Source organism: Bubalus bubalis, chromosome 13, assembly GCF_019923935.1.
Source record: "Bubalus bubalis isolate 160015118507 breed Murrah chromosome 13, NDDB_SH_1, whole genome shotgun sequence".
NCBI lineage: Eukaryota > Metazoa > Chordata > Mammalia > Artiodactyla > Bovidae > Bubalus > Bubalus bubalis.
Genome location: NC_059169.1, coordinates 42,216,528 through 42,242,903, shown reverse-complemented (window position 1 = coordinate 42,242,903; position 26,376 = coordinate 42,216,528). Strand labels below are relative to the sequence as shown.

At 37.1% G+C, this 26,376-nt stretch overlaps 2 protein-coding genes across 4 annotated transcripts in view; one reads left to right on the top strand and one right to left on the bottom strand.

Annotated features, from left to right (window-relative positions):
* Positions 1–1,233: 1,233 nt before the first annotated feature.
* Positions 1,234–25,098, bottom strand: DIS3 (DIS3 homolog, exosome endoribonuclease and 3'-5' exoribonuclease). 2 transcript variants are annotated; one of them, XM_025262752.3, is made up of 22 exons: positions 24,726–24,867; positions 24,384–24,450; positions 23,960–24,117; positions 21,542–21,735; positions 21,041–21,114; positions 17,209–17,376; positions 16,295–16,459; positions 15,003–15,116; positions 14,742–14,879; positions 14,028–14,174; positions 13,541–13,657; positions 13,180–13,281; positions 11,989–12,053; positions 11,818–11,902; positions 10,221–10,348; positions 7,639–7,725; positions 5,258–5,414; positions 3,514–3,728; positions 3,235–3,403; positions 2,943–3,101; positions 2,117–2,239; positions 1,234–1,467 (listed from the first exon to the last, which is right to left on the bottom strand). In XM_025262752.3, the coding sequence occupies exons 3-22, from the start codon at positions 24,010–24,012 to the stop codon at positions 1,384–1,386; spliced, it is 2,544 nt and encodes an 847-aa protein (XP_025118537.3). In that variant the 5' UTR covers positions 24,013–24,117; positions 24,384–24,450; positions 24,726–24,867; the 3' UTR covers positions 1,234–1,383. The 2 variants fall into 2 exon arrangements, with proteins under 2 accessions (XP_025118537.3, XP_006076096.3); XM_006076034.4 differs by lacking the exon at positions 24,384–24,450 and having other exon boundaries at positions 24,726–25,098.
* Positions 25,099–25,227: 129 nt separating this feature from the next.
* PIBF1 (progesterone immunomodulatory binding factor 1) overlaps positions 25,228–26,376 on the top strand; it is a 230,669-nt gene continuing 229,520 nt past the window's right edge. The window contains exon 1 of one of the 2 annotated variants that reach the window (XM_044927258.2): positions 25,228–25,596. The gene's annotated coding sequence lies outside the window, so the exon portion shown is untranslated. The remainder of the gene's footprint in view (positions 25,597–26,376) is intronic. The other variant, XM_006076037.4, reaches the window with a different exon arrangement.

Genomic DNA, 26,376 nt, shown 5'->3' with positions numbered 1-26,376 from the left:
GACTGGTGACAAGCCTGCTACACTGTCGGTACTTTGGAAATTTAATGAGCAAAGTAAAATGTTTTAGGGTATCTCTATCTTGCAGTAAGCCAGGCTTTCTTCCTGCAAACTTATCATATGCAAAAGTTTAGGTGATTTGCACCATCTTCTCGGCACTATCTCAAAATGTTTTTGAAAATACTGACTTTATCGTTAATAATCTTTGTGGTTGACAAAGCAGTTGTCACTGGCACACCAAACGCAACACTTCAGTCAACACCTCATACAACCCCTCCGTGTCCACATAATCTGATACAAATATATGCAATTTAAAAGCCATTAACTACTCCCTTTTTATAAGTTAACATGCTGTGACATTTAAAGTGCCATCTCTAAGCTTTCTTTGAACCCTAATGTGTTATTTTCAGGGACATATCTGAGCTGAAGGTCAAGGCTGATGATCACACTTACCTGGTATTTAAAAAAATAATTATTTTCCCAGTCGGATCAAAATATTCTACTTCATTCCTTCACCAATTTCCCAGTCACGTCTGTTTACGGAACACTAATAAAATGCAGGTTTTTAATAGCAAAGGAATACAATGTAAGTTGTGGCCATATGTGTACAAGTTGCTCAGTCATGTTCAATTCATTGTGACCCTTCCCCCACCACCCCCGCCCCACTGACTGTAGCCCACCAGGCTCCTCTGTCCAGGGGATTTTCCAGGCAAGAATACTGGCATGGGTTGCCATTTCCTCCTCCAGGGGATCTTCCCAACCCAGGGACTGAACCCACGTCTCTTGAGTCTCCTGCATTGGCAGGCAGATTCTTTGCTACTATGCCACCTGGGACGCCCTAATATGAGGTAAATTAAAGATGGCAGAGGAAATTAAATGCTGAGGAAATTAAATGCTGAATACCCTGACAGCTCTGGACTTCATTGTCTTGAAATCTAAAAATTGCCATCCCATACAGTGACACCTTTCAAGACTTAGATTGTTCCTTGCTTCTAAAAATGTTATATTTTCTCCATAGGAAAATCAGTTTTTTTCTGTCAATAGTAGATAATCAAATTATGCAAGACTCATCTCCTCTTCAGTGAGCAGGTGAGTGCTCCCTTTCAGTGATCTTCAGATTCCCTCAATTGCTGTCCTGTCACTATATAAGTCATGGTTATTCAATTGAGTTTTTCTGCATAAATAGTTCTTTAATCCTGAAAGGAAGCAGTATGATGGGACAGACACAGTCAATGGTTCAATAAAAATGCAAATTTTAAAAATTATTAAAATGTACTTAGAAGTAACAAACTCTCTCACACACTTCTTAGGTTTACAAGTGTTCTCTCAAGATTCTCTTCATTTTAAAGGAAACCAATCCTTGAAGTTTTTTGTTGTTGACTGTAGCTATTTTTGAAGCTTCTTCTTCTTTCTCTCTGGTTCATTAATGTCCATGTTTGAAGTATCAGCAGAAACACTTATTCCTGGTATCTAAAGTAATGCAAAATGGGAAAAACAGGTGAGTAAAAGCGTAACATGAAGAAACCTCAATCTAATCTTCCTCTTCTTCACTGACACTTTGAGGTTCTAAAAGATGGACGGATGGTGGGGGGAAGAGGAAACAGTAGTTTTCCACACAGTGTACGTATGTATGTATATCACACGCAAAGGAGTAGTGGTTCAGGATGTAGCAGGCAGACATGATCTCCACAGCCGCCGCCTGCCCTTTGGAAAGGGCGTTTAGCCGTGACGCTCAGCCTCTGCTGACAGCCACTGTCAGCATGAGAGGCCTCGGCGTGTGGGGCGGAACCACGGTTAAGATGCAGTGTCCTAGGGTGAATCACACTTTAAACTGCTTTTCAAAAGTGCACATTTCAAAACTGGTAAAAATGAAGAACTAGGTAGATCTCAGGATTCCATGTGTGGAACCAAGGAACTCAGAAGCAGCCCAAGATGCTTGGGTTCCCGCGGCCTACGGACATCAGTGAGAAAATAGGATTTCCTCTGTAGATACCTGTCCTGCACACTACTTTGAAGATTCTATAACTAAACAGAAGTAACTCAGGACTGTACCACTGTCTTTCACAAAATATGTACTGTTTATTCCACCACAACACGAACAGTGTAAATCTGGTCTTACCTGTGGTTCTACCAGGGACATTCGGATTTTCTGATGCTGAAGATTGGATGAGTCTAACATGATTTTCACTTTAACTTTATCAAATACATGAAATACTGTATCTTCTATTTTAAGTGATGGTATCTAAACAAAACACATTTTACTATTTTTAATTGCTTTTTTCCACTTGAAGCTTGGTTCTTATTCTTTATAATTTATCTTCCAAATTAATTTAAAAGTTTAAGTTTAAAAATAACTTCAATATTTAATAAGCACCTAGGTGTTCAACATAACCAAAACCACTAATCGAACACCCTCACATACAAATGACCTATTTATGTGCAAACTTCTCCCTTTTACTCTGGTCCCAATATATTATTCATTAATTGCAGGATTCTCAACCCTTTAACTAGCAAATTGTTGGTCTTGTACAGAAGCACACAGGTAATTGGGCAGAATTTGTTTTGTACTTCTACTAAGGTCAGGGAAGTAGGGAGTGTGTCAAGTAAAACACACTGGGAACTGGATGATAAAATTCCCTTCTTCGAGCTATCAACAGCCATTTACTCCTTTACTTTAATCCATTTGTCCACCAGGAACAAAGCATAATTCAAGTTTTCCTTAGAAGGGAAAACTTTATAGAGTAGAAAGAAATTAATAACTTTTGTATATGAGAACATATACTGAGGTGAGAAATTGTGAGTAAAACGCTCATAGGCATAAAATTCTGTAGGGTACAAAAATAATTTTACCAGTTAGAGGTACCACTTGCAAGCTACTGAAGACAAAGTGTTCCCCCTCCCACTGAAAGAAAAACCCCAAAATAAAACCATCAGAAATACTGTACCTCATCATCATATATAAGCCGTGGCTTTGGTTTGTCCTTTTCTTCAAAAAATACTGTACCTTCTAAACCATACTTTGGGATTAATACCACAATAGCATTCTTCCTTACAAATAGAATATAAGCTTCTTCACTTACTATTCCTTTGCTTTTGAAAAATAACTGTAAAAGAGCAGACAACCTTATTAAGGATTACCTTTAAAGTATTTTGAAGTTAACAAAAAAAAATTCTGCAATCAAATGAAAAGTGAACAAAACTTCATTTCTGCTAATATTAGTGACAGAAGGCAAATACCTGAGTATGAAAAGCCACAGATGCACGCTGAGCGTACTGAGCCATTTTGTGCCGGAAATTGAGATTTTTACATAAATCTGCAAGCTTGTGTTTGTCAGTCAACTCTGGATAAGTACAGTCAGCTCCAATAGCCACAGCCAACAAGCGATGAACAATGATGTCTGCGTATCTAGACACATGAAGAAAAAGTAAGAACCGTGCCATGTTAGCATTTAAATATCCTTTTACAATTTGAAATAAAGTATTTCCTATCTCTCATTTGTTAAGGAGAAAATGTACCTTCGGATGGGTGAAGTAAAATGTGTGTATATTGGGGATGCTAAGCCATAGTGATGAAAATCATTATCCATTCCAGAGCAGAAGTACACAGCTTGCATCATACAGCGAGTTGCTAATATTCTTAACAGGGTGTTTAGATAAGGGAAAATAGGTGAATCTGCCCGGTCCAAAGAGTCAGCTAAAGCCTTGGCTGTATCAGTTTTAATTTCCAAATTCTGTGAATAAACAGAGAAAAGTGTTAGTCACTCAGTCGTGTCCAAGTCTTTGGGACCCCATGGACTGTAGCCTGCCAGGTTCCTCTGTCCATGGAATTCTCCAGCAAGAATAATGGAGTGGGTAGTCATTCCCTTCTCCACAGGATCTTTCTGACCCACAGATCAAACCTGGTCTCCTGCATTGAAGGCAGATTCTTTACCATATGAGCCACCAGAGAAGCCCAAAGAATAGGGAAAAGGGATCAAATTAAACATTTAAAAATCATTACCAGCCATGTCTTCAAAATATAACTGATCAGGCTGAAAAAGTATGGTGTCTTTTAACCAGGTAATAAATGTTTATGCCTTTTAGCCTTACCTAGGAAAACTGAAAATAAATTTAGTAAAAGTCATAGTGGGTTTGTGTACTATCAAACCTTAAATTTTTCTGAATTTATTTGAAGGTACTGAAGTACCAACATTCTCAAGAAGTTTCAAGGGGGAAAGAATAGTGGGAGCAGTAGTGCTACCTCTCAAAGTCCAGCTGTACTCGCCTAATCTTTGTCGGGGTGGAAAAACATCAAAGCAGATCTGGTTCCGTTTCCACATGTTGGGATTTTCTCTACAGATCCTTTTCCTCCATTCAATGTAGAAGAAAAGGCCAGAGGTACTGGTGAGTACAGCTCAACATGATGATACAGCGGTTAACTGCCGATTCTACTTTGCGAGATGAGGCAAAAATACATAAAGCTTCCTTCCTCTACCCAGGTCACAGAAAGAAACAGGACAATAAGAGAAAATTCTCCAATTTACAGGGTAAGCCTTGGAGGAGAAGAGAAGCTGATAATGTTCTGATGGATATAATAGGAGCCGGCCCACCATAAAGGTCTGAAAAATGAGAAACCAGGATCCTCCTGTTAGAATAATGCTCTGAGATCCAACACCCTTTCATCCCTCTCTTCTGGACAGGAAAGATGTGGCCTGAGCAAGTGATCCAAAGAAAACCAATGTAAGCCATAGTTACCCCAAAAGCAGGGGTAATCATGTCTGTAAATAAAGTCTACTAACCAGAGGCAGGGGGTATAAGGGGCTGAGAAAATGGGTTCCCCTTTCTATGTTTTTTCTTTTTTTCCATGTTTGCAAAAATGGACTTCTTTCTTAGGGATGTGAAATAAAGAGGACTGAAGTGAGTTGAAGATGAAGAAAAAAAACAACTAAGTTTTAAAAGGTCGGCAGTTCAGAGGAGACAGGAAGTAACACAGGCATGAAAAAATGTGTTAAAGCACAGAGATATGGAAAAGTTTAGTATGTTCAGGATATTACAAATAATGTAGTTTGGAACATTTGGCTTTAGTATAGGGCAAATGATTTCAATGTGTGAAGAGATGACCATACCCACGTTAGACAATTTCTTTAATGAAAAGAATTACTGGCACATTTTTGCATCAGGAAACAACAAAACTTTTATGGAAATGTGACTACAGATTATTCAGTGCAAACACTACATCACAACACGAATACAGATGATGTTTCTAGCTATGGAACCATACCTTGGATTTAGCTGCCTTAACAAGAATTTCATAATTTGATGGAGGAGGAGCAGGATGTTTTCGAAGCAGAGCATGTTCAGAAAATTCTTCATGAATTTTTTTTGCAACAGAGATATTGGCAAGTAACATAAATTCTTCCACCATGGAGTTTGTTTCTCTGCCAAATGAAAAGACATTAAATAAGGAAAAAGAATGAGACTTCTATATACTTCTATATAACTTCTATTCACAAGTTATCTTTTCTGTTGAGATAATGAAAATTCCTATGCAAACATTCATGTATGTATACACATGCGTATTTTAAAGAACTAAACATCCCTTTTGTTTCTCAGTTACTATGCTAACAATCTCTTACAATTTACCTACTGCATGAGTAAATCTTATGCTAAAGGGTATTTTACAAGCGGCTTTAAAAACAGAAGCTTTACATGTAAAATCTAAATCATAAGCATTTTCACCTCTTTACACTGAGTCTAAAGAGATTTTTATTTAATTCTGTATCTACAGAAATACAGTTTTCTAAGAATTAAAAGCTATTTAGGTCATATCAATATTGGCTTAAAAAAAATTGAAACTTTCACCAACAAATCCCCCAAATGAAAAGATATTTAAAATAGTTCTTTTGGGTGCTTATTATGTCCCAGGCATCGTGCTATAAGTGCTGTTTACATTGTGGTATATGTGCATGTATATACATACATATACATATATGTATACACATATGAATATAGGTATTAGTCCTATTTTGTAGATGAGAAAACTAAAGATGTGTAATATTAATCTCTCGCTAAAGGTCAGAATTACTAGTGTAACAGGATATGGGCCCATTATGACTTGACTTCAAAACTCAACCAATTTGATACTGTTTTTCATTAAACACAGTAAATGAATTATGTATACAAAATATTAGTAAATGATCTGCTGTTTCTTTTTAATAATTTTATTTATTTGTTTGGCTGCACTGGGTCTTCACTGCTGAGAGGCTTTCTCTAGCTGCAATGAGCAGGGGTCACTCTCTGTTGCGGTGAGCAAGCTTCTCATCGTAGTGTCTCCTCTTATTGCAGAGTATGGGCTCTAGAGTGAGGAGGCTTCAGCAGTCGTGGCCTGCAGGCTCTAAAGCACAGGCTCAGCAGTTGTGGAACATGGGCTTAGGTGCTCCAAGGCATGTGGAATCTTCTTCCCAGACCAGGGATCAAACCCATGCCCCCAGAATTGGCAGGCAGATTCTTAACCACTAGATCACCAGGTAAGTCCCTGTGTTCTGTTTAATAGTGCTTTCTCCCAATTTACTGAACATGCATTATTAATGTCACTCATGTTTCCTTCTTTAACATAACTTCTTGACAAGACTCCTGAAGTATATTAATTTTTTTTTTTTTATAATTAGGAAGACCTCCAAACATGTCTTTAAAACTATGGGGACAATCTCTTAGAATTGTGGCTTTTATTCTTGGTAAGAAGAAATGGGTGATGTTCTACTTTGGTAAAACAAGATTCAAGACTTTCCTCAAAAGAGCCCTTGGTAGTGGGTGTACACTGTTCCTACTAACATTAGACTTATTTGCATAGTTTACCCAAAGGTATTTTTAAGTTGTAGCTCTAAAGCTGTAAAGCACACACTGGTCCTAACTAACAAACTTGAGTATAATCCTGTTTTTAATTCTTGGTCATCTGCTAGAAAAGTGTAAATACATGCTTAATTTCAGAATCACCTTATATAACAGGTATGGAAAGAGGCCTAACTCTGACTTAATCAAAATCAGCCTTGCCTCAGGGATTGAACCCAAGTCTCCTGCATTGCAGGCAGATTCTTTACCGTTTGAGTCACCAGGGAAGCCCTTGCCTCCTAAACCTTAACATAAATCAATAAAACAATAACAAGGCTTAACCTCTGACTATTCTTCACACACCCTATGAGTGTGTACCACTACCAATTCTATTTTACTTACAAATAAATCAAGGTGTAAAGAGGTCAAATAATTTGTCTGGAGTCATTGGCAGAAATGGGATCCAAATTGAGGCCGTGTGACTTTAGATTCCAGGGTTTTGGCCCAGGTCTGTCCTATCACAGTATATTCTCTATTAAATACTTAGGAAATTAATGAGGGCAATCCTCTTTTACTTACCATAACTATTACTAGTCAAGTTCTAATACACCACACATTAAGACAAATGAAGCTGGCAAGTTTTCTTTTATAATACAAATAAGGTATTTGAGTTTTAGATGAGACTAGAAAGTAAAACCATATTTATTTTTCTCTACAGAAATCATAACTCCACTAAAATAGATATCTGGGGGTAGAAACGTTTTATTAATATATACACTAGATATTATATTAAAATAATAATCTTACCAACTACCCATCAAAAAAACTGCATACCTGAGTTCCTTGGTCTGCAGATCTATAGGATCATGAGTTTCACTGTCCATGTGGAATCGAACTTCTGGAGAAGAAAGAGTCAAAGCCCTAAATAAAATAAGGAGGTGAATCAGTTATGTGAGCAGTAACAGATATAACTCTGGAAGTGACTCTTAAAACAGAAATGATTAAAGCAAGTATGTGACAGTTTCTTTTTTGAAAGCTTTATAACCACCTGCTAACTTTTATGTTCCTTTATATTTTCACAGATGGCCCAATAGTTTACAGTTCTAAAATCAATTTTAAAAGGCAGGACAACATCAATACAACAAAATGAGTCCTTGTGTTTCTCAGGATAAAGAATGTCTTCTGTACCCAAAATGAGAGGGTTTGATAAGTTTCATAAAGAACGCAATCAGTTATATTTTATTTACTACAGGAAACAATGTATTAGGGTGAGGGATGGTGGAAAGAGGCAAAAGGGAAGCTGCCCTGGGCAAATGAGTAGCACCAAAAGATCCTCAGTTCAAAAGTATCTTCCACATACACTCAACCAGCCAATGAGGAGACTGATAAACCACAATTCACGTTACAGATACTGATGGCTATTAGTATCTGAGTACTAGGTGTCAGATAATATACCAGGCTCAGTGCTTTACATGCACAGCTCATTTAAAGATTTGGCAAGTTCTTCTTTGAAAAGTATATTCCCACAAGGCAAGCATAATGTGGTTTTACACCATGAACCTATCTGCATCTAGTCAGCTCCAAATCAACCAGAAACTAAGAATTTTATTGAGGCTGGGTAACTTCGGACAATCACAAAGAAGGGGAAAAGATGAGTTTGGGGCAAGTGGGATTCCAAGTCCTTTTTTCCCTGACTCACCTTTACTGCAAGAACTACAGAAGGAATACGAGAGGAAATCTGACAAATATGCCTTTCTTTCCATGACAAATAACTTGAGCAATACAACAAGGTTCTACACTACAATTAATGTGTTAATACAGCTTGACCTAAAGAGCAAGGTACACTAATCATATTTGATCATTATTTCTTCACAGAAAATTTAAAACATAACTCTTATGCTTTAAGACAGACATATGACAGATACAATTTAAGGCAAAACATATCCTTTAAGAAGGTGAAAGATAACCATTTTTTTAATTGATTGCTCTCTATATCCACCCTAAGACTGAGAAGACTCAATGATAGATTTTACCAGTAGATGAGTATCTACTTTCAAAACTAGAAGTACAGAGTGTTTTTCAAATTAAATAAATAGCTTTTCTGTCCTAATCACAATCTACATTATAGATACAAATCTACATCTCTTACTTTAAAACTGCCAAAATAGTTTCAATTGGTTTTATTCACTTTGCTTTTACAACAAACCTTCTTCTGATACCTGGCATACTGCAAACCTTCAATAAATGAATACAATGAAAAATGTGTTGTTTTGCATTACAAAAGAAATCTAATTATAGTCGTCTTATTTATGTCTTAATGACAAATTTGAGCAATTAAGTTTTCACTGGGTTTTACTGCATCCAAATTATCCTTTCAATTTCTTTTCAGATCAGTTTCAAGTTTAGTATTTAGGATCATAAGAAAATTCCCAGAAAACTGAAACATGAGTAGAGTTAGGTAGGGGTGGCTCAGCATAAATACCTAGAACACCACTGTCCAATGGAACGTCCTGCAGGGATGAAAATGGTCTCAATCCACCCTATCCAATATGGTAGCCACCAGCCTACTATGTGGCTCCTGAGCACTTGGAATATGGCTAGTGTGACTCAGGAACTGAATTTTTAATCTTCTTTAATTTTAGCTTTAATAGGCACATCTTATGAAAACAGCAGAGATCTCGAGTTTGCACTACCCAACAAAACCACTTTCAGTAACCACCTGTGACTCCACTCTGGATGGGCATGGGCATCCCGAGACCAACATATGAAAGGCTCAAGTTCTTGCTTTACTCTGATAGTTGATGATGTTTTTCAAGAATCAAATTTCTTCTGACTACTTCAACAGATTTGGGTACGTGGATATTCCTTAAAACTCCTTTGCAGTCAGGCAAATGCCATGAGATAACAGCTAAAAGATGTGAATCTGCCACTAGTGATCAGATCTTTGGTAAGACTGCTTCAATGTAACCCCGAATCATTTAAAAACTGAAGATGTTGGATTAAACATGCTCTAAAAATCTCTTCCAACTCTAAGTGCAAGGACTTCATTTGTCTTTATTGAAAGATCTGAGAAAAAACATTCAGTCCTGAAAATCATTTCTAGTTAAAATCAGGAACAAGCCATAGAAAAGTCTCAAGAAGATCTTCCCTTCCTACAATTTCTTCAAGATCTTTAATTCAGACATATCAAGGTCTTCAACGTAACAGAACTCCTGAACAAACATCAGTCCAGAATCAAGTTGATAATATTTAAAAAGGTACCTGGAAGAAATAGAATGTATCTACTTAAGAGTCCCTACTCAGCCTATTAAATAATTCATCATTGACCAAGATAAAAACTTCATAAAGAGTTCACAAGTTATCGTTAACAGCAGGACAGGAAAATTAAAATAAATCTTAATATTTTTGAAATGTACCCTTTCTCAATTCTTCCTTTTTTCAAAATTTTAGCTAGTTTATTTAGTCCACGGAGACTAGTAGTAATATTATCGTTCATAGCTGCTGAATCAATTCTCATCTGAGCTTCAGCATATGTAAGGGAAGCCTAAAAAAAGAAACCATATATTAATACAAATGCTTATAAAATCTGGTTTACTTTTGAAAATTTATGTTTCCACTATAAAATATCCATGATTTCAGAAAACCTAAAATCAATAACAAAAGAGATTCCTAGTTATAATATTTATATTGCATACTGATGATTTCTGGTTCATTAACTCTTATCTGATGCATTACACAACATAAGCAAACTTACATTAAAACAAAATTAAATGGTAGAATTGTTAAATTCTCATTTCTTTCATTGTTCTTTTAATGCATAAATACTTAGGAAAAGTTAAAATAAGATAAAAGGAAGGTTAGATTATTCTTTGATAACGACTGTAAAGTGAAATCATTTCCAGATGACCAGTACTTCCTTACACACAGCAAATAATAAAACCGTAAGAATCCAGACATCATGTTTTATAGGAAATCTACTAAATACCCCAAATTAAGTATTTAATCTAAGAATTAGAAAATCATAGTAGAAAAGATTAATTTCCAGTACAATCCAAATAAACAAACAGCTTTCTGCTCTGCTCCTATATTTCCCTTCTCATGGAAAAATGCCATTTTTTTAGCCTTTTTTTTTTTTAATAGTTTTATGAGTAAAAATCAGGAATAGTAAAAAAGAGTTAGGTGATGCAGATCAGGATAGATTCTTGGGAGAACCAACTTATCTACTAGGAGCTAAGAGTTCCTTGTCTAAAAATTTTTTATGTTACATATTTACTAAGTTTTTTTCATATAAAATTTTGCTACACTAACCAACTTTGGGAGAATTATAAACTCACCTTATTTAAAAATACAAATCTAGGAAAATTTAAATCATTCACACATGACTCCTTGTCAGTTTCACATTAAGCTTTATTTCCAACCACTAGCTAATCAGAAAAGAATTATGTTAAAGGGAGAGAAAAAGAAGGTAAACTTAGAAAATAGATCACTGGAGAAAGAGGGTTTCGCAGACAGAGGAAGATTCAGAGCAAAATGAGAACATAAGGAAATCGGATGAAAGGTACAAAAGAAGAAAAGGAGTGAGAAATGTAAACTGGCTCCATTCTGTTTGAACATCAATTTCAGACTAGTTCTACTAGAATTCAACAGTGGCTCATATCACTTCATTGAAAAAATGTGAGGAGCAAGAAGATGGTTTACACACCATCTTTTAAAATACTAACCAGTTATAAATTGGGATAACTTCAAATACTGGAGTTCCTACATTAGGGCTAAAAGAATCTACTTAGTCACCTAAGTATACAGGCTTTCTAAGTTTCTGAAGACAGAAAAACTGCCACATAATCTCATTTCTAGATAACATCAAAAATTAAGCAGATAACTGAAAACAACAAGATTTAGTGGGAATACTGGGGAAAAACTTCTTATTAATACGCCTAACTTTTTCAAAACAATCTAGAACATTGTTAAAAGTAAAAAAGACGTGCAACATGAAATATTAAACATGAAACCAACCTTAGAATTAATGACACTTTTGGTAAACCTCGTTTTTAAGATTTCAGCATTGTGAGTCATTTCCCAAATACATGAAAATGCCAACCTATGGAGAAAAGTAAGAGTATTTGTTAAAGGGAATCAGTTAAAGTAGTAAATACTACGTTTTTATGAAGAAGCGTGCATAAATACCTGTCAACATTAGATCTCAGGGAACATAAGTTAGAGCTAAGCAACTCTGGAACCATGTCAATCCTCTGAAACACACAAAATAAGAGTAGCAGATTACTGAGCTATATCCATACATGTATTTGAGGTTCTATTCTCAAATAACATTGATGTTCTAAGCGGGGGTGGGGAAGCCCTCTGTAAATAGAATTGAGACAATGTGAAATTAAAAAACAAGTCTATTTCTAGAGAAGTAGCTACACACCATTTTTACAAGAGGGAAGCAATGGGCTTCCCTGATAGATCAGTCAGTAAAGAATCCGCCTGCAGTGCAGGAGACCCTGGTTCATTTCCTGGGTTGGGAAGATCCCTTGGAGAAGGGAAAGGCTACCCACTCCAGTATTCTGGCCTAGATAATTCCATGGACTGTATAGCCCATGGGGTTGCAAAGAGGCGGACACGACCGACTGACTTAAAAAAAAAAAAAAGAAATGAAAGAAAACTGGATTTCATGTCAGTGGTAAGTTCTCTACACCACCCACCTAGCTGTGCCCTCAGTTTGAAATCTCTGCTCTGTACAAAATGTTTGTACTAGATAGCAGACACAAGCCCTAATAACTCTACAACGGGACCTTCCTCCAATGCTTCACACAAACTGCATGGTGTTTTCAACATCCTTAAAAAAGAGAAAAAATGAATTCTTATGGAAAAAAGGTACACAGAAGAACCCTGACAGTTAATTAAGTCTGACTTTCCCTTCTACTCTCACAAGTTTTCTCTGTAAGTTTCTGGGAGCACACTTAATGAAGAAGAAATAGTAATTGTGACAGAACAGACTCATGACTTAACTATACATAAAAAAATAGAAAATATATTAATTACTCAAAGACAAGTTGACACTTCACAACAACTCATATCAACTACATCTACTTGTTATTTGGCTAAGTAACAAAAAACACTGCAATATTTTCACTGATTTAAGGTCGCCTTATTCTATGTATGTCCTTTAGCTAATTCATATACTATTCCCCACTGTTTCGGAATCCAAAAGTGCCCATGATTATGACAAACTACAATTAACAAAGTGATTACTCATATTTCACTAAACGCTGAGGCTCTCCTTTCCTCAGGAAACACCTCAGATGACTTTATTAAGAATAAAACACACGACAGAGAAGATGTATCAAAATTCCACTTTAAATTTAACACGTTTACCTTTTCACAAAGATATACAGTTGTTCCCCTTCTAGCTGACTCTTGATCCAAAGCATTTCCTGGCCTAATAAAATGGCTAACATCAGCAATATGAACACCAACCTTAAAAAGATAAAAAGGATGTCAACATGCTTAACTGGGTAAATGTACTAAAGGAATTCTAATGAGAAGAAATTCAGCTAAAAGGAAAAGAAGACGCCAGTCACAGTTACCATTTCAGCTTTTTCATGCCCATGAGTCTCTGCAGGTACAACAGACTCTACCTGACATGAATAATTCACAAATTCTACAATGGGTCAAAAGAAAATTAATTCAAGACCAGAACTATTTTTGAATAGAATGCCATCATAATTACAAATACCTCCAAATTTCCATTTTCAAGTTCTCTACAATGGAGAGCATCATCTATATCAGTACATCCTGGGGGGTCCACGCTACAGACACACAGATGTCTCAGGTCTTCTCGGTTTTTCATGTCCTAAAAAATGCCATATTATTGAAAAATAAAAAACAATTTTGGTGGTACAGATGTAACACAGCTCTATAAAATCAACAATAATTATAATAAAAAGTAGCTTTATTTCTCAATGACAACACTTCATGATTTATAATTTGTGAACCCCCTGCCTTTGGAAAATGTGATATCAGCCAGTGTCTGTCCCCTAGAAAAGTCTGTCTTTTAGTAAAGTAAATGATTTTCGTGATAACCTAAGCATTCTGTAGCAATGCAAGGGAGGAGGGGGATAAGGTTTCTACATGGTTTTTAAAAGACACATACAGAAACCAAATAAAACTAGTAGCTCAGATACAGTAATTCATAAAGTCACTAGGAATTCTTTTCAACATACCTTCTCAGTGATGCTCCAGGGCATCTTTGGTAGAAAGCTAAGAACAGCCTGTGAAAAAGCCTGATGGGGAACATCATGCTCAAGTAACAAAACTTCTGTTTCAGTCTCTTTGTCTCCGACTTCACCTAAATTTTTCACGAAGTGTCCCTAAGACCAAAAGGTATTATAAGACCGGTGTACTTTACAGCTTTCTGTTTATTAACTTATATTTTATTATCACACTAAATGGTTGAACATTTTCCATTACCACTTTAGTATTTCTAAATTTTCTCCACAATTCTTAAAAATGACCATTAGGTAAATTAAAGCTAAAAATGACAAGACTTCTCAAGTGATTTATGGTGGAGACTTTCTGAGAGTTCAGTTCTCACAAAACAAGGTCTCTGTTTAGTTCCTATTATCTCTCAAGTTTAAAAGTTGCTTCAAATATCCTAGCTTCAAAATTTGTTTACTAGAATCTACTTAGGTCTCAAACACTAATTTTGTAGTCAATGTTACCAAAAATTACTTGTTAGGAAGTCTGAGTAAAATTAACCAAGTGATTTACATTGGAATTTCCTAGGATTAATTTTCAGATTGGATGCACTACTTAATACTCCTAAATTTCAGCATGCATTTTATATAAAGACAGATTCTATTTTCAGTAAAAGAAGCAACTTTATTCCTAAAGTTTTAGTTAAACAGTCTAACATAAAATTATTACTTCAAGCTTACATTTGGATATCTGGAATTTCTCGGCCAACCATCAACAGCAACAATAATTCTCCGTCCTTCTAATGCAGAGGCCTGTCTGGTTTCTATCCGAATTCTAGGGATTCTCTTATCAGCAGGAGTAAAGAGATGTCTTCTTGACTAGAGAACATTAGGAAAAAAGAATTTACACTCAAAAGGCTGGGGATGGGGGCAAGGTGAGGGCTCTAAATTCTGTTCAATGTACATCACTTTCCATCACATAGCAACATGCTCCTTACTCACCTCCTTAATATCAGACTTGGAAAGCATGCCACAATATGGTCTCCAGTTCCTTTTTATTATCCCAACAACTCTACCTGTAGGCTTTAACATTTTTTCATTTACAGCAGTCTTAAGCTGAGATGTAAAAATAAAAGTAAAAACCTTCAGTTATCTGTCCTGTAAGGGTAATGAAACAATTTCCCTTCAAAATCAGAATATAGATACTAATACTTTTTCAGGCAATAAATTATGACATAAAACTATGGAATTTTGATGCTTCAAGATTCTAGGCAAGAGCATGCCAAACAAAACCACAAAAATAGTTCTATAATAAAGCACTACCAAAAAAAAATCAAAAAGAGAAAACTGAATAAATATGTGAGAACACAACTCTTTGGTTTTAATGTGAGGATTTACTGACACATATAGATGCACATGCTCATGCACAGGTCTGGTCATTAATAGGATTTTAGTAGTTTCCAGTAATGAGCAGAGTGGCACTGATTAAATCATTTTAAAAAAAGAGATGTATCTTTAAATGCCTGTCTTATTCAAAATATAAACCCAAATAAATAATAGTTCTTACTAGAAATACCAAAAGAACCCTATGGTATTTCACCTCTAATACTCTCCTATAGCCTGGACCTTGTAAAGATAATGTTACAGTAAGACTCCAAAGCAGCGATCATAATTCATATAAAGAGAAGAACTACTAATGTTCTGTGAATTCCAACTACTTGTATCATTCTTATAATTCTAAAATGGAAAAATACCTATCAGGTAGACTTTAGGTCATAAAAAACAACAGAAAGGATTCTCATCATAATAAATATGGTAACAGAGAAGGAATTATTAAACAGACCTATTTTTAAGGGCCTAGAAGTACATCTATTATGCTGAGGGGATTTTAAACATTGCATAAAAGCATTTTGGAAAATTTTAAATCTGTAAAAGAAAAAGAAAAGAAAATTTTATTTACTTAAACCTAATTCAGCTAGATCATATACCTGAATGTCAGGGTTCAAGTTTCATACTCAAGTTAAGTCTTTTTGTATTTTGTATTTCAACCTGTTTATTTAAGCAAAGTAAGACACTAATTTAAAAGACTAACTTAGAGGAAAAGAAATCAACTATGTATATGACATACATTAAACCTACAGAACTATAATTTTATTCCATAAATCTGAAAGCAATGAAACTTGTTTCACTGAACTGTCTCCAAAACTGTTTCATTTAATTTTCTCCAAAGCTAATACATTAACAAATTAATCAAAGCTACACAGACAAAAAATAAAACCTGTTTGGTTTCATACAATGCATTCTCTCTCCTCTTCCTTCTCTATATCATCTTCATTTTGACCTTCATCTTGTAAAACCACAGAAGATGGTGCTACCCACTGATGCTTGGGAAGAAGCTCCACAGCCACAATATCTTCATGAATAGCTCGGTTTAAATTTTTAAGTCCTTGTAAGAGTATCTGTGTGAATAGCAAAGAACACATGCCCAGATAATTTCAAAGGCAGTATAATAATGGGAAGGTTGCCCTAAAGAAGTTGAGATATAGTCTGATGTTTCTATGTTTCTATTTCCCTTCCTTTATATTTTCTCTTCCTTCATAGTGTCCCTTTCCTCTGCCCTCTAAATTTCTCAGTATCAAATAGAAAAAACAATGTCAGAAAATACAAGTTGTGTTCATGTGTTCCACGTAACTCTTACATTAATACCAGAATTTTTAATCTCTCTAAATCTCAGGGTCCTGATTGGTAAACAAAAGAATGCCTACTTTTATAGGCAGTATTGAAAATTAAATGAAATGCAGCATTCAATGCACTAAGACAAGTACTTGGCAAATAGCACCCCAAAATGACTGCTGTTTGCTTTAAAGTGTGGGAAGCCCTCTGGAGCAATTATACATTAGGTAAAATAGTATTTCCCATAATAGATCATAATGCAGAAAACAGATGCACCATAGCGGGGTTTGTTTTTGATTGATTATATTTGTATTCTCTTAAAAGGGGTTAATAGAAATTTCTTTTCCTCAATAAGCAGTTTCCTGAAAAAATGATTAATTCTATCATCTGTGACCTCTCACATAACTTACTTTAAACTCACAAACTAGGAGGATAAAGCAAATTTAAATTCTTGTACAAAAATCTGAAACACTTATGAAAGAAAAAAATGAACAAAAAATATTTTAGTGTGAAACGAATTCATGTACACACTTGCCTCTTTATTGTCTTCGTCATCGCTATGGACCCATACTGTAGCTTCTAAGTAATTTTCCCTGCTGGCTCGAAATGTCCCTTGAAGGTATGTGCCAGATTTGATGCCCTGTTGTAGCTTACTTAACGGAAGATGCTCTGAAAATATTGTTTTTCCACTTTCTATTTCATTCTGTGAAATAAGCAAACCAAGAGATATAGTTAGTATGTGAGTCTTTGGTATGCTCCATATACAACTATTATCACTATCAGGTATTATTTAAAACAACCATCCATGTTACAGTATATACAACTCTTATGAATTTCAAAGAACATAGCACAGTAAGAAAAAAAAATGCTTTTTATTCTTAAGACAACATACACAAACATTTCCATTTCATTACATTTTGGTATCAGCCACCGAAGAAAAAACTCTATGTACCCCTCCAACCCCATCAAGGCCTCCTCAAATAAAGGTGTGTAGCTATGTGATCAAATGAGCGGGCAGGAGTATATAAAGGGTAATAGGAAACCTCAAATGTATGAGAAGACTGTGGTTCCTGAAAGCACAAGAAAAGCTATTTTTAGATTATTTTAAACAGCTAAGGCAGTTAGACAGAGGTAGACTGGGACCTGCTGTAGATCCACCGCAATACCTGCTGGGATCCTCTGAGACCTTCAACATCCAACAACCTAACTGCCTGGCTCCTTTAGACTTCTACACTTCCTAAATTTCCCATCTTCTAAGGAGATCACTTTATACCTTCTCTTCTGCCTAACTCTCCAAGTTCCTTGTCTTCCTTTCTCACTCTCAGATAAGGGACCTCCACCTCCACAATGAGAACTGGAAGCAATCAGTCGAGACTCACTTATCTCTCCATGCTGAATCTGCTCACCTAGAAGCATCTATCCACCACTTCCTCTCCTCTACTCAAGAACTTTGTTCTTCTCTCTCTGGAATCAAATTCTCCCCTGTACTATAACATCCTCACCATCATATAGACATGACCTATTAAAAATAAATATGGATCTATTAAACCTACCATGAACATGACCTATCAAACAGATTAATGATATGGCCTATTAAAATAATTAACTAATTAACTAATTGTACCCTCACAGCCCCATCTATCACCAAATCCTAAAATCAACAAAATATTTATATCAATGAAATACACACAACATCTGACTTCTCACTACCTTAACTTCTGCTACCATGATCCAATTTTCTGTCTTGTCTCCCAGGGATACTAAAATATCCATCTAAGTGGAGGCCCCTGCTTCTGACCTATTCTCCTTGGAACAGGGAAATAGGTATATTATTCTGCTCAATAGCTGTCCAGTGCTCAAGGATTAAAATCCAATTTTTCTCCATGACTTACTACATCCTTACACGATCTGGTCCCTGCTTACATTTCTGACTTCATTCCTAACATTTTTCTCCCTTGCTCACATCATCCCATCCACACTTTTAAGGATTTCTCGATCTTGCCAACTTATTCTAACCTCAGAGCCTTTTAACTTGCTATTCCTTCCACATGAAATGCTCTTCCCCTAGTCATTAACTCCTTTAACATACAACATAGCTAAAATGTCTCTGTCTCAAAGGAATTTGCTTTAACATCCTTCCCATCTCAACTTAGATACAATTTTATCAGGAAGCCTTGACATTCCAAATCTGGGTTAGATGCCTTGGCTAAGTATGGTTAGCTCTCCTATCATGCTTGTTCTGAAAACACAAATGTGTTCCAATGAAAACTACCAGGTGAGAGCAGAAAACTGCATCCAGCTGAACCAAGCTGAATCCACAAACATCCACACACACACACACACACATGCCTCAAACACCTACTGGTTACTTCAGATCACCATGTTTTATCAGCCACACCACCTACATTTGGCGTAACAACTTTCTGTTCAAATCGAGACAACCCTCCTTCCACTGCGTCATGAAGTTTTCTGCATGTGTCCCTAATCACATTTTCCCTTAAGCTCTGTGAAAGTGGAAGTGAAAATGAAGTCACTCAGTCGTGTCCGACTCTTTGCAAACCCATGGACTGTAGCCCACCAGGCTCCTCAGTCCATGGGATTTTCCAGGCAAGAGTACTGGAGTGGGTTGCTATTTCCTTCTCCAGGGGATCTTCCCGACCCAGGGATCGAACCTGGGTCTCCTGCTTACAGGCAGATGCTTTATCGTCTGAGCCACCAGGGAAGCCCAAGCTCTCTGTAGTTTTCATTATATAAAATTTTACATGGCACAGTGACTTTGGGGAATGCACACACATACTATAATAGAACTGACTGCAGTTTCACTATATTCTACATTTACTCTACTCTATCATAGTACATAGTCAAACACTGTGAATTATCAATGTTGGATTACTTCCTGTTTCTTCATTTAGACCTATCCACTTCCTTTAGTGCTATCCAAATCAACTCTGTGATAAAGGAAGTGTTCTTGTGATCTCCAATATGGTAGTCAGTAGACACAAAGGGCTCTTGAACACTTGAAAGGTGAACACAACTGGGAAACTGAATTGTAAACTGAATTAAATTTAAACAGCTGCATGCAACTAGTGCATATATATTAGATAGGATAATCCTATTACCTGTATTCTAAAAATAAAGTCCAGCTTTTGTTTCTTCACTTCTATTTAGTTTTATGAAGTAGCTGGTTGAAAACAGGCAGAGAAAAAAACGCTGTAAAGCTTGGATGCACATATAATATACTATTATATAAAATCTAATAGTATCTACCATTTACATTTACCATAATTATGTGCCAGGCACTGAGATAAGAATTTTATTAACACTACTATTACCTGAGCAAACTCTGGGAGATAGTGAAGGACAGAGGAGCCTAAGGTGCTATAGTCCATGGAGTCGCAAAGAGTTGGACACGACTTAGTGACTGAACATTATCACCATCTGACCCTAACAATGCTATGACATCGTTATTGCCAAACACACTTCACATTCAAAGAAACAAGGTTAAGGATTCCCTCTCGCACTCCAGTGTTCTTGCCTGGAGAATCCTAGGGATGGGGGAGCTTGGTGGGCTGCCGTCTATGGGGTCACACAGAGTCGGACACGACTGAAGTGACTTAGCAGCAGCAGCAGCAGCTCACATCCACTACTGCAGTGACCCTCTACTCCTGCCTCTGCCTCTAATCCTGCTGAGATACAATGTATCATCTTATAAATAGAGATTAGAGTGGTTTTCCAAATAAGTAACATTTCTGATTATTCTCCATTCCTCCTAGCCACACTCTCATCAACCTTTCATGTTTTCAGCCTAAGAGTATAAGATAGGGAGCCCAGAATCCTATGTGCTAACTTCTCTTAGTAGCAGCCCTTTAGGGAGACTTTTATATGATAGTTTAAAAATTACTAACAGAATAAATTCCTGAGTCCTCACTATCTGGCCCCTTCCCTTCCTGTCCTACTTCTCATGAGCCCTCCCTCCTCCTATGAAATTAACACTACAGCTGGATACTCTCTCTCTAGTGCCCACCACTTGTTTGTTTGTCAAATACCTACTCCTTATCACAAGCCAGCCATGAATTCCTTCACTGATTAATCACACAAATAGTGCCACCTTGTGCCAGGCCCTACTTGGGCTGCTGAGGATACATCAGTGAACTCTGGTATTGTAGAAGTCAAGACTTTAGGGATGGCATTTTGATCAAAAGCCTAATGCAGCCATTCGTGTTGTTTATCACCCAACTCCTATTTCAATTCCAGCTTGCCCACTGATATTCCAATTTCTAAATCTGGTAATTACAAGCTTAACATCCCAAAGTGGCTATGCTAATCTTTCACTTCTCAAAAACAAAACAAAGCAAACTCAAACATACCCCTTCTTCAGACAAGCAAGCAAGACGATCTATGAGTTCAGGATTAGCAGTTAGGCTTTTTATGTATTCTTCACCTGAAAAATAAGTTTTTTGTTCTTGATAAATTTAAATGTGCTTTTTATCCCCCCTTAGATTCAGAAGAACATGGTTTATCTTATTTGTGACAGTACACATGTCAATTTTTTTGGTGGGCGAGGGACCCTCTCTGTTGAGGTAGTCAAGCCCAAGAGGCAGTACATCAAGTGTGTCTATGAACTTTTATTACTAAGCCCATTCCAGATGTTGACAGGGAAATTAACAGCCACTGGTGGCACAACTCGCTTAGCTTAGCAATGTTGAAAAATTAAAAAAAAATACAAAAATATCACATTAAGCTATATATGACCATGAACATACCAAACAGTCAAAAACAGTCAAATGAACATCTGACCATGGGCCTGATGATAATTTTTGCATGCATTTGCAAACATGAACTAACAGTCTGGTTACATGGAGACTTACAAGTGAACGCTGGTATCCCTTCTTCTATGGCTTTCTCTTTGTTTTTCCTGTCATTGGTTATGAAGATAACTTGCAGCCGATTCTCTGCTGACATATTCTTCAAATGTTCATTGTACCATTTTGCAGCTACTCGGATGGCTCTATCATTCCTGTCATTAGAATTTTCTCCCTGTAATTGTTCTACGTAAGTTTCTCTAAGTGTAATGAAAAGGGGAAAAGAGAAAGATAAGAAATGGAAATCAACAGAATCAAGCACACGTAAAAAGTCTTTGGACATAAATGCTTAATGATCACTGAACTTAAAAGTCAATAGTACATCTTTTCCCCTGAATGTATTCACATTTATACCTCACAGAAGAAATAAGATCCTTCTAGTGATGTTTTTAAGACAACAATTTGCTTCGAAAGAAGAAAATCATATTATTAATGGAATAATAAAAGGTCTAAAATAAATTCATCTCACTAAAAGAAAAACTCAAGATCAGAATTTATACTATAGGTTGGGACATTAAAGAAAAGTAATAGTTTGTTGAAAAAAAAACTATACTAATATTTTACAGGTCTGATAATGAGATTTCATTCAAACTGTAGATTAACAGAAATTCCTAAAAGCTACCAATTGTATGATTAGATGACTTGTGATCATATGATTAATGCAGTTATTAAATACATGATGCCTGTAAATTATCTATGATAAACTCACAATACATGACAAGGGCCATCAAGAGAATGAAAGACAAGACCCAGATATGACTGCATATTCCTTCTAAGTCTACCAACTCTGAGCTATCCAATGTCAGTATACTTATTTCTTTAAATCTGTCTTCAAAGCCAAATTTAAGAACAATTACAAAATTCAGCACAATAACTTCTACCTACTTCTTAAAGGTTAAAGATTCAATTTTAGAGTTTTATACTTAATATAAATAAACCTGCTTTAATATAAACACACCTGTTAATGCTTTTAGAATTATTAAAGACACGGTCATAAATTTCTGAATTGGTTTTAGCATGCCTGAGTGTCCTAATTCTTCCTGTCAACCCCAGTACTGCTAAGCTCTATTCACTACACTTAAGCCAACAAAAGTGTTAACTCTGGATTAAAAATCTGATGGTCATGCTCCACAGAAACTAGGTCTCTGAGTGCTGAAAACCAGTGAGTTCCTGTTTTTGGATTTTGAGGAGGAGACAGAAATAATAAGTCTTCAAGTGCTTAACTGATATTCTTTACATAAATAATATTTAAGTGTGGGATATAAGAATAAGGAAGAGAAATTTGAGATATTAAATATTTTTAAAGTTGTATATGCCCATGGGATTTCATTATCCAATCCACTGTCTAACCCAGCAGTTCTCAATATCTGGGGTGATATTGCCCCTGATATCCTCCCCCCTGGAGGACATTTCACAACATCTGAAGACATTATGGGTTGTTACAGCTCAGGGGATTTGGTGGGGTGGGGGGGGCAGCTTTGCTACTGACATCTAGAGAGTATAGGCCAGGAATGCAGCTAATCACCCTGCGGTGCTTCACACAGCCTTTCCATAACAAGAATTACCCAGTCCAATATGTCAATAATGGCAATGTTGAGAAATCCTGATTAATAAAGGTAAACTTGATTCGTTATAAATTATTTATGTAATACAAGAAATGCACGCTCAGTCCGTCAGTCATGTCTGACTCTTTGCAACCCCATGGACTAGCCTGCCAGGTTCCTCTGTTCATGGGATTTTTCAGGCAAAATACTGGAGCAGGTTGTCATTTCCTCCTCCAAGGGATCTTCCCAACCCATGGATGGAACTCACATCTCCTGCATTGGCAGGTGGATTCTTGACCACTGAGCCACCCAGGAAGCCCAATGTAATAAATAGACAATACCATATTTTCTAAGATCACACATTAAGTTGAAACAAACATCTTAAATCTGAAATGAATTATATTTCTTAACCTTACTGTCTTCAATGTGATCAGTTATAAGGTGTTAGTGTAACTTTTAAGAGCACATTAAGAATATACCTGCTTTGTATTTTTAAAGCTCTCCTTCACAAACTCCTATATTTAATTAACTTATGTTGGTTATTCATATAATATGGTATATCAGAAACCTAGGCAAATCTCATCTTCCAAAATCTTACTGCTCAACTCATGCTAAAACCAATTCAAAATGAAAACATTTTGGAAATTAAAGGACCTACCACATTCTAGGAACCAGGAGACTTTGGTTCTGGCTTTGACCCAATCAATGCTTATGTGACCTTAGCAAGGTCTGTAAACTGTGTAAGAATCAAACATTACTCCCAGAAGTATGAAACTTAACAGTGTATCTTCCAACAATGTCACAGATGACAGCCAGGAACTTTCATCCCCCAATTGAGCTAATTCTAGTTTCTTGATAACTGAGGTAATTTTCCCCCTACCTATGGTGCTCATTAGTAAATGTGTAGAAATGCTTCTCCTGGTTATTAGTCATATCTCGGATTCGTTTGTATACCGGAGCACTCCTATTTCTCACTTCTTGGAGAACTGTCTGTAGCACGATGACATTCCTGATGGCAGGGTCCTCAAGGACATCAATCTTTTAAGTAAATAAAAAAATAGTTATTTTTTCCCATGTTCATTCATAAATTGCTTCTGTTGAACCTAAAACTCTGCCGGTTTTTTGTTTTTTTTTTTTTTCCAATACTACCTGTACATTAAACTAAGGAGCTATTTTGCAACAGAAAACCCTTCAGGTCGATTAAAGAAGAACACGTGTAAACAAACTAGTTACAAAACTTTGTAGAATTAATCATTAATAAAGAAATACGTTGGCCCACATGGTTTTCGCTCGTAGGCACTTACAAGCTGCCTGAGGGTCGCAGGCAGGAGGCCACAGAAGCCCAGGTCCCCGGCCTCCAGACATTAAAATCTAAGGCAGAAGAGACAGCAGGAGTTAGAAAGTTGACGTATCTAAAATTCTTATAACTCCAAGAACTCAAAAAAGTAAAGATTGAAAAAACAAAACAAAACAGTACAAGGAAAAAGAACGTCGGCCTGGGGGCAGGAGGCATGGGTCCCGGTGGGGTTGCCTCTCCCTGAGTACGTAATGCTGCCCAAGACGCTCCTCCTAGGGTCTCAGTGTTCCTGTCTCCCTCTCTCCTGGTGGGACAGCGGTGCTGCGGCTCCGCCCGCCTACCGGCGCACCTGGTGGAGCAGCACGTTGGTGTCCGGCAGCAAGTAGTGTGGCTGCGGGCAGAGGCTGCTGGCCCGGTCCAGGGGTTGCAGCTCGAGGACAGGTCCCTCGTGCGCTCCGTCGCACGCCGCGCACCCCGACGCACCGCAGCCTATGTCATCCCGCAGGTAGTGCTCGCGTACAATCTTCATCACGCCACCCGCCCGCGTCTTTTTCAAGAAAGTCTTGGACTTGAGCATCTCGCCTCCCTGCTCGGAATCCCGACCCGCTTTAGTGCTCTTCCGGCGGAAAGTGTCACGCTCGGAGCCCTGTTGCACAACCACACTTTAACCAGAAGTTCGCTCCTTCCTCCTCCAGGATATTAGTGATCCCCTCTCGCGGAAAAACTTCGAGACTGTCGTTGGCTGGCCTTCTAAGGGCTGTGAGGATTGGGCGAAAGCGGGCAGATGGGCGGGGCCCAGAGCCATTTCCGTCCACGAAATGGGCGAGGCCACCTCTGGACTCCAGCTCCCAGCATTCATTGCTTCCAGCGCCTGGGTGGACCCTGGAGCGCTGAGTTCCGGCAGCGTGGGCTTCAGCCCGGAATCTGTTTCCTCTGTCCTCCCGGCGCGGAAATGGTTGTCTTGGTTACCGGTGCTAACCGTCTCCCACCTGTGATTCCTTCTTGAGGGGCTGCAACCCGAGCTGCCCTCTGGAGACACTTCAGCTCCTCTAGAGGCAACTGCTCGAGTCTTCAACGTGGAGTAATTGAAGCTTTCCAGATAGCTCGAGGCTACTCCGTTTTCGCATTGGTGTAGGAATCCTCTGATGCTGCCAAATTCGGGTTTTATCCTTCACGCAACACGTGTGGGCAGTGCCAGTCCCTCACCCTTTGTAATCCAGGTGATGTTACCTGTCTTTGATTCGCCTTTCCTTACCTACCCCTGTACCTTTAAAAATGAGGGAAGCCGATCCATCCAGAGTTCTCAGGATTCTCCTATACACATTTTTCCTAATCCTTAAGTTAAAAACAAACAAACAAACAAAAAAAAAACCCACAAAAAACTAGTATCTTCAGTACAATAAGTAATTTATTATATTTGCAGAATTAAAAGAAGGTAGTTGCTGAAATTTGTGTGAAAGGGTTGAGTTTTAGACTGAGGAATTTTTCTGTTACCATCTTGTTTAATTTTGCTATTTGCAAGTCTATAAAAATGTGTTTTATCTCAGCTTCCCGTTTTCAAAAAACTTCAGTGATGCAGCATTAGCTGTAGAATAAATTTAGAACATACTGAAATATTCAAGGACTTCCACAGTCTTGATTATGCATAAAAGACTACCCTTCTGTGTATTTCTGTGTGTGGGTGGGGGGGAGGTGAGGAGTCACTGCTCACTTTCACATAGGCTTGGCCCAGCCTGACTACCATTATCTCCTGAGGTTGTTTTACAGTTTCATCACCTTTATAGCTTCATACCTGAATGCTTTTCATTTTTTATTACTCCTCTCCAAATCCTTCAAGATTCTAAATCCTCCCTCTGTATAACCTTTCCCTGACCAGCTCAGAAGTAACTTCTTTATCTTATAACATGTGTTACTTTAATGAGTAGCATTCTTGGATACTAGCGATTTAAGTCTTTATTGTTTATCTCTTTATAGCGATTTAAGTCTCTATTATCTCTTTA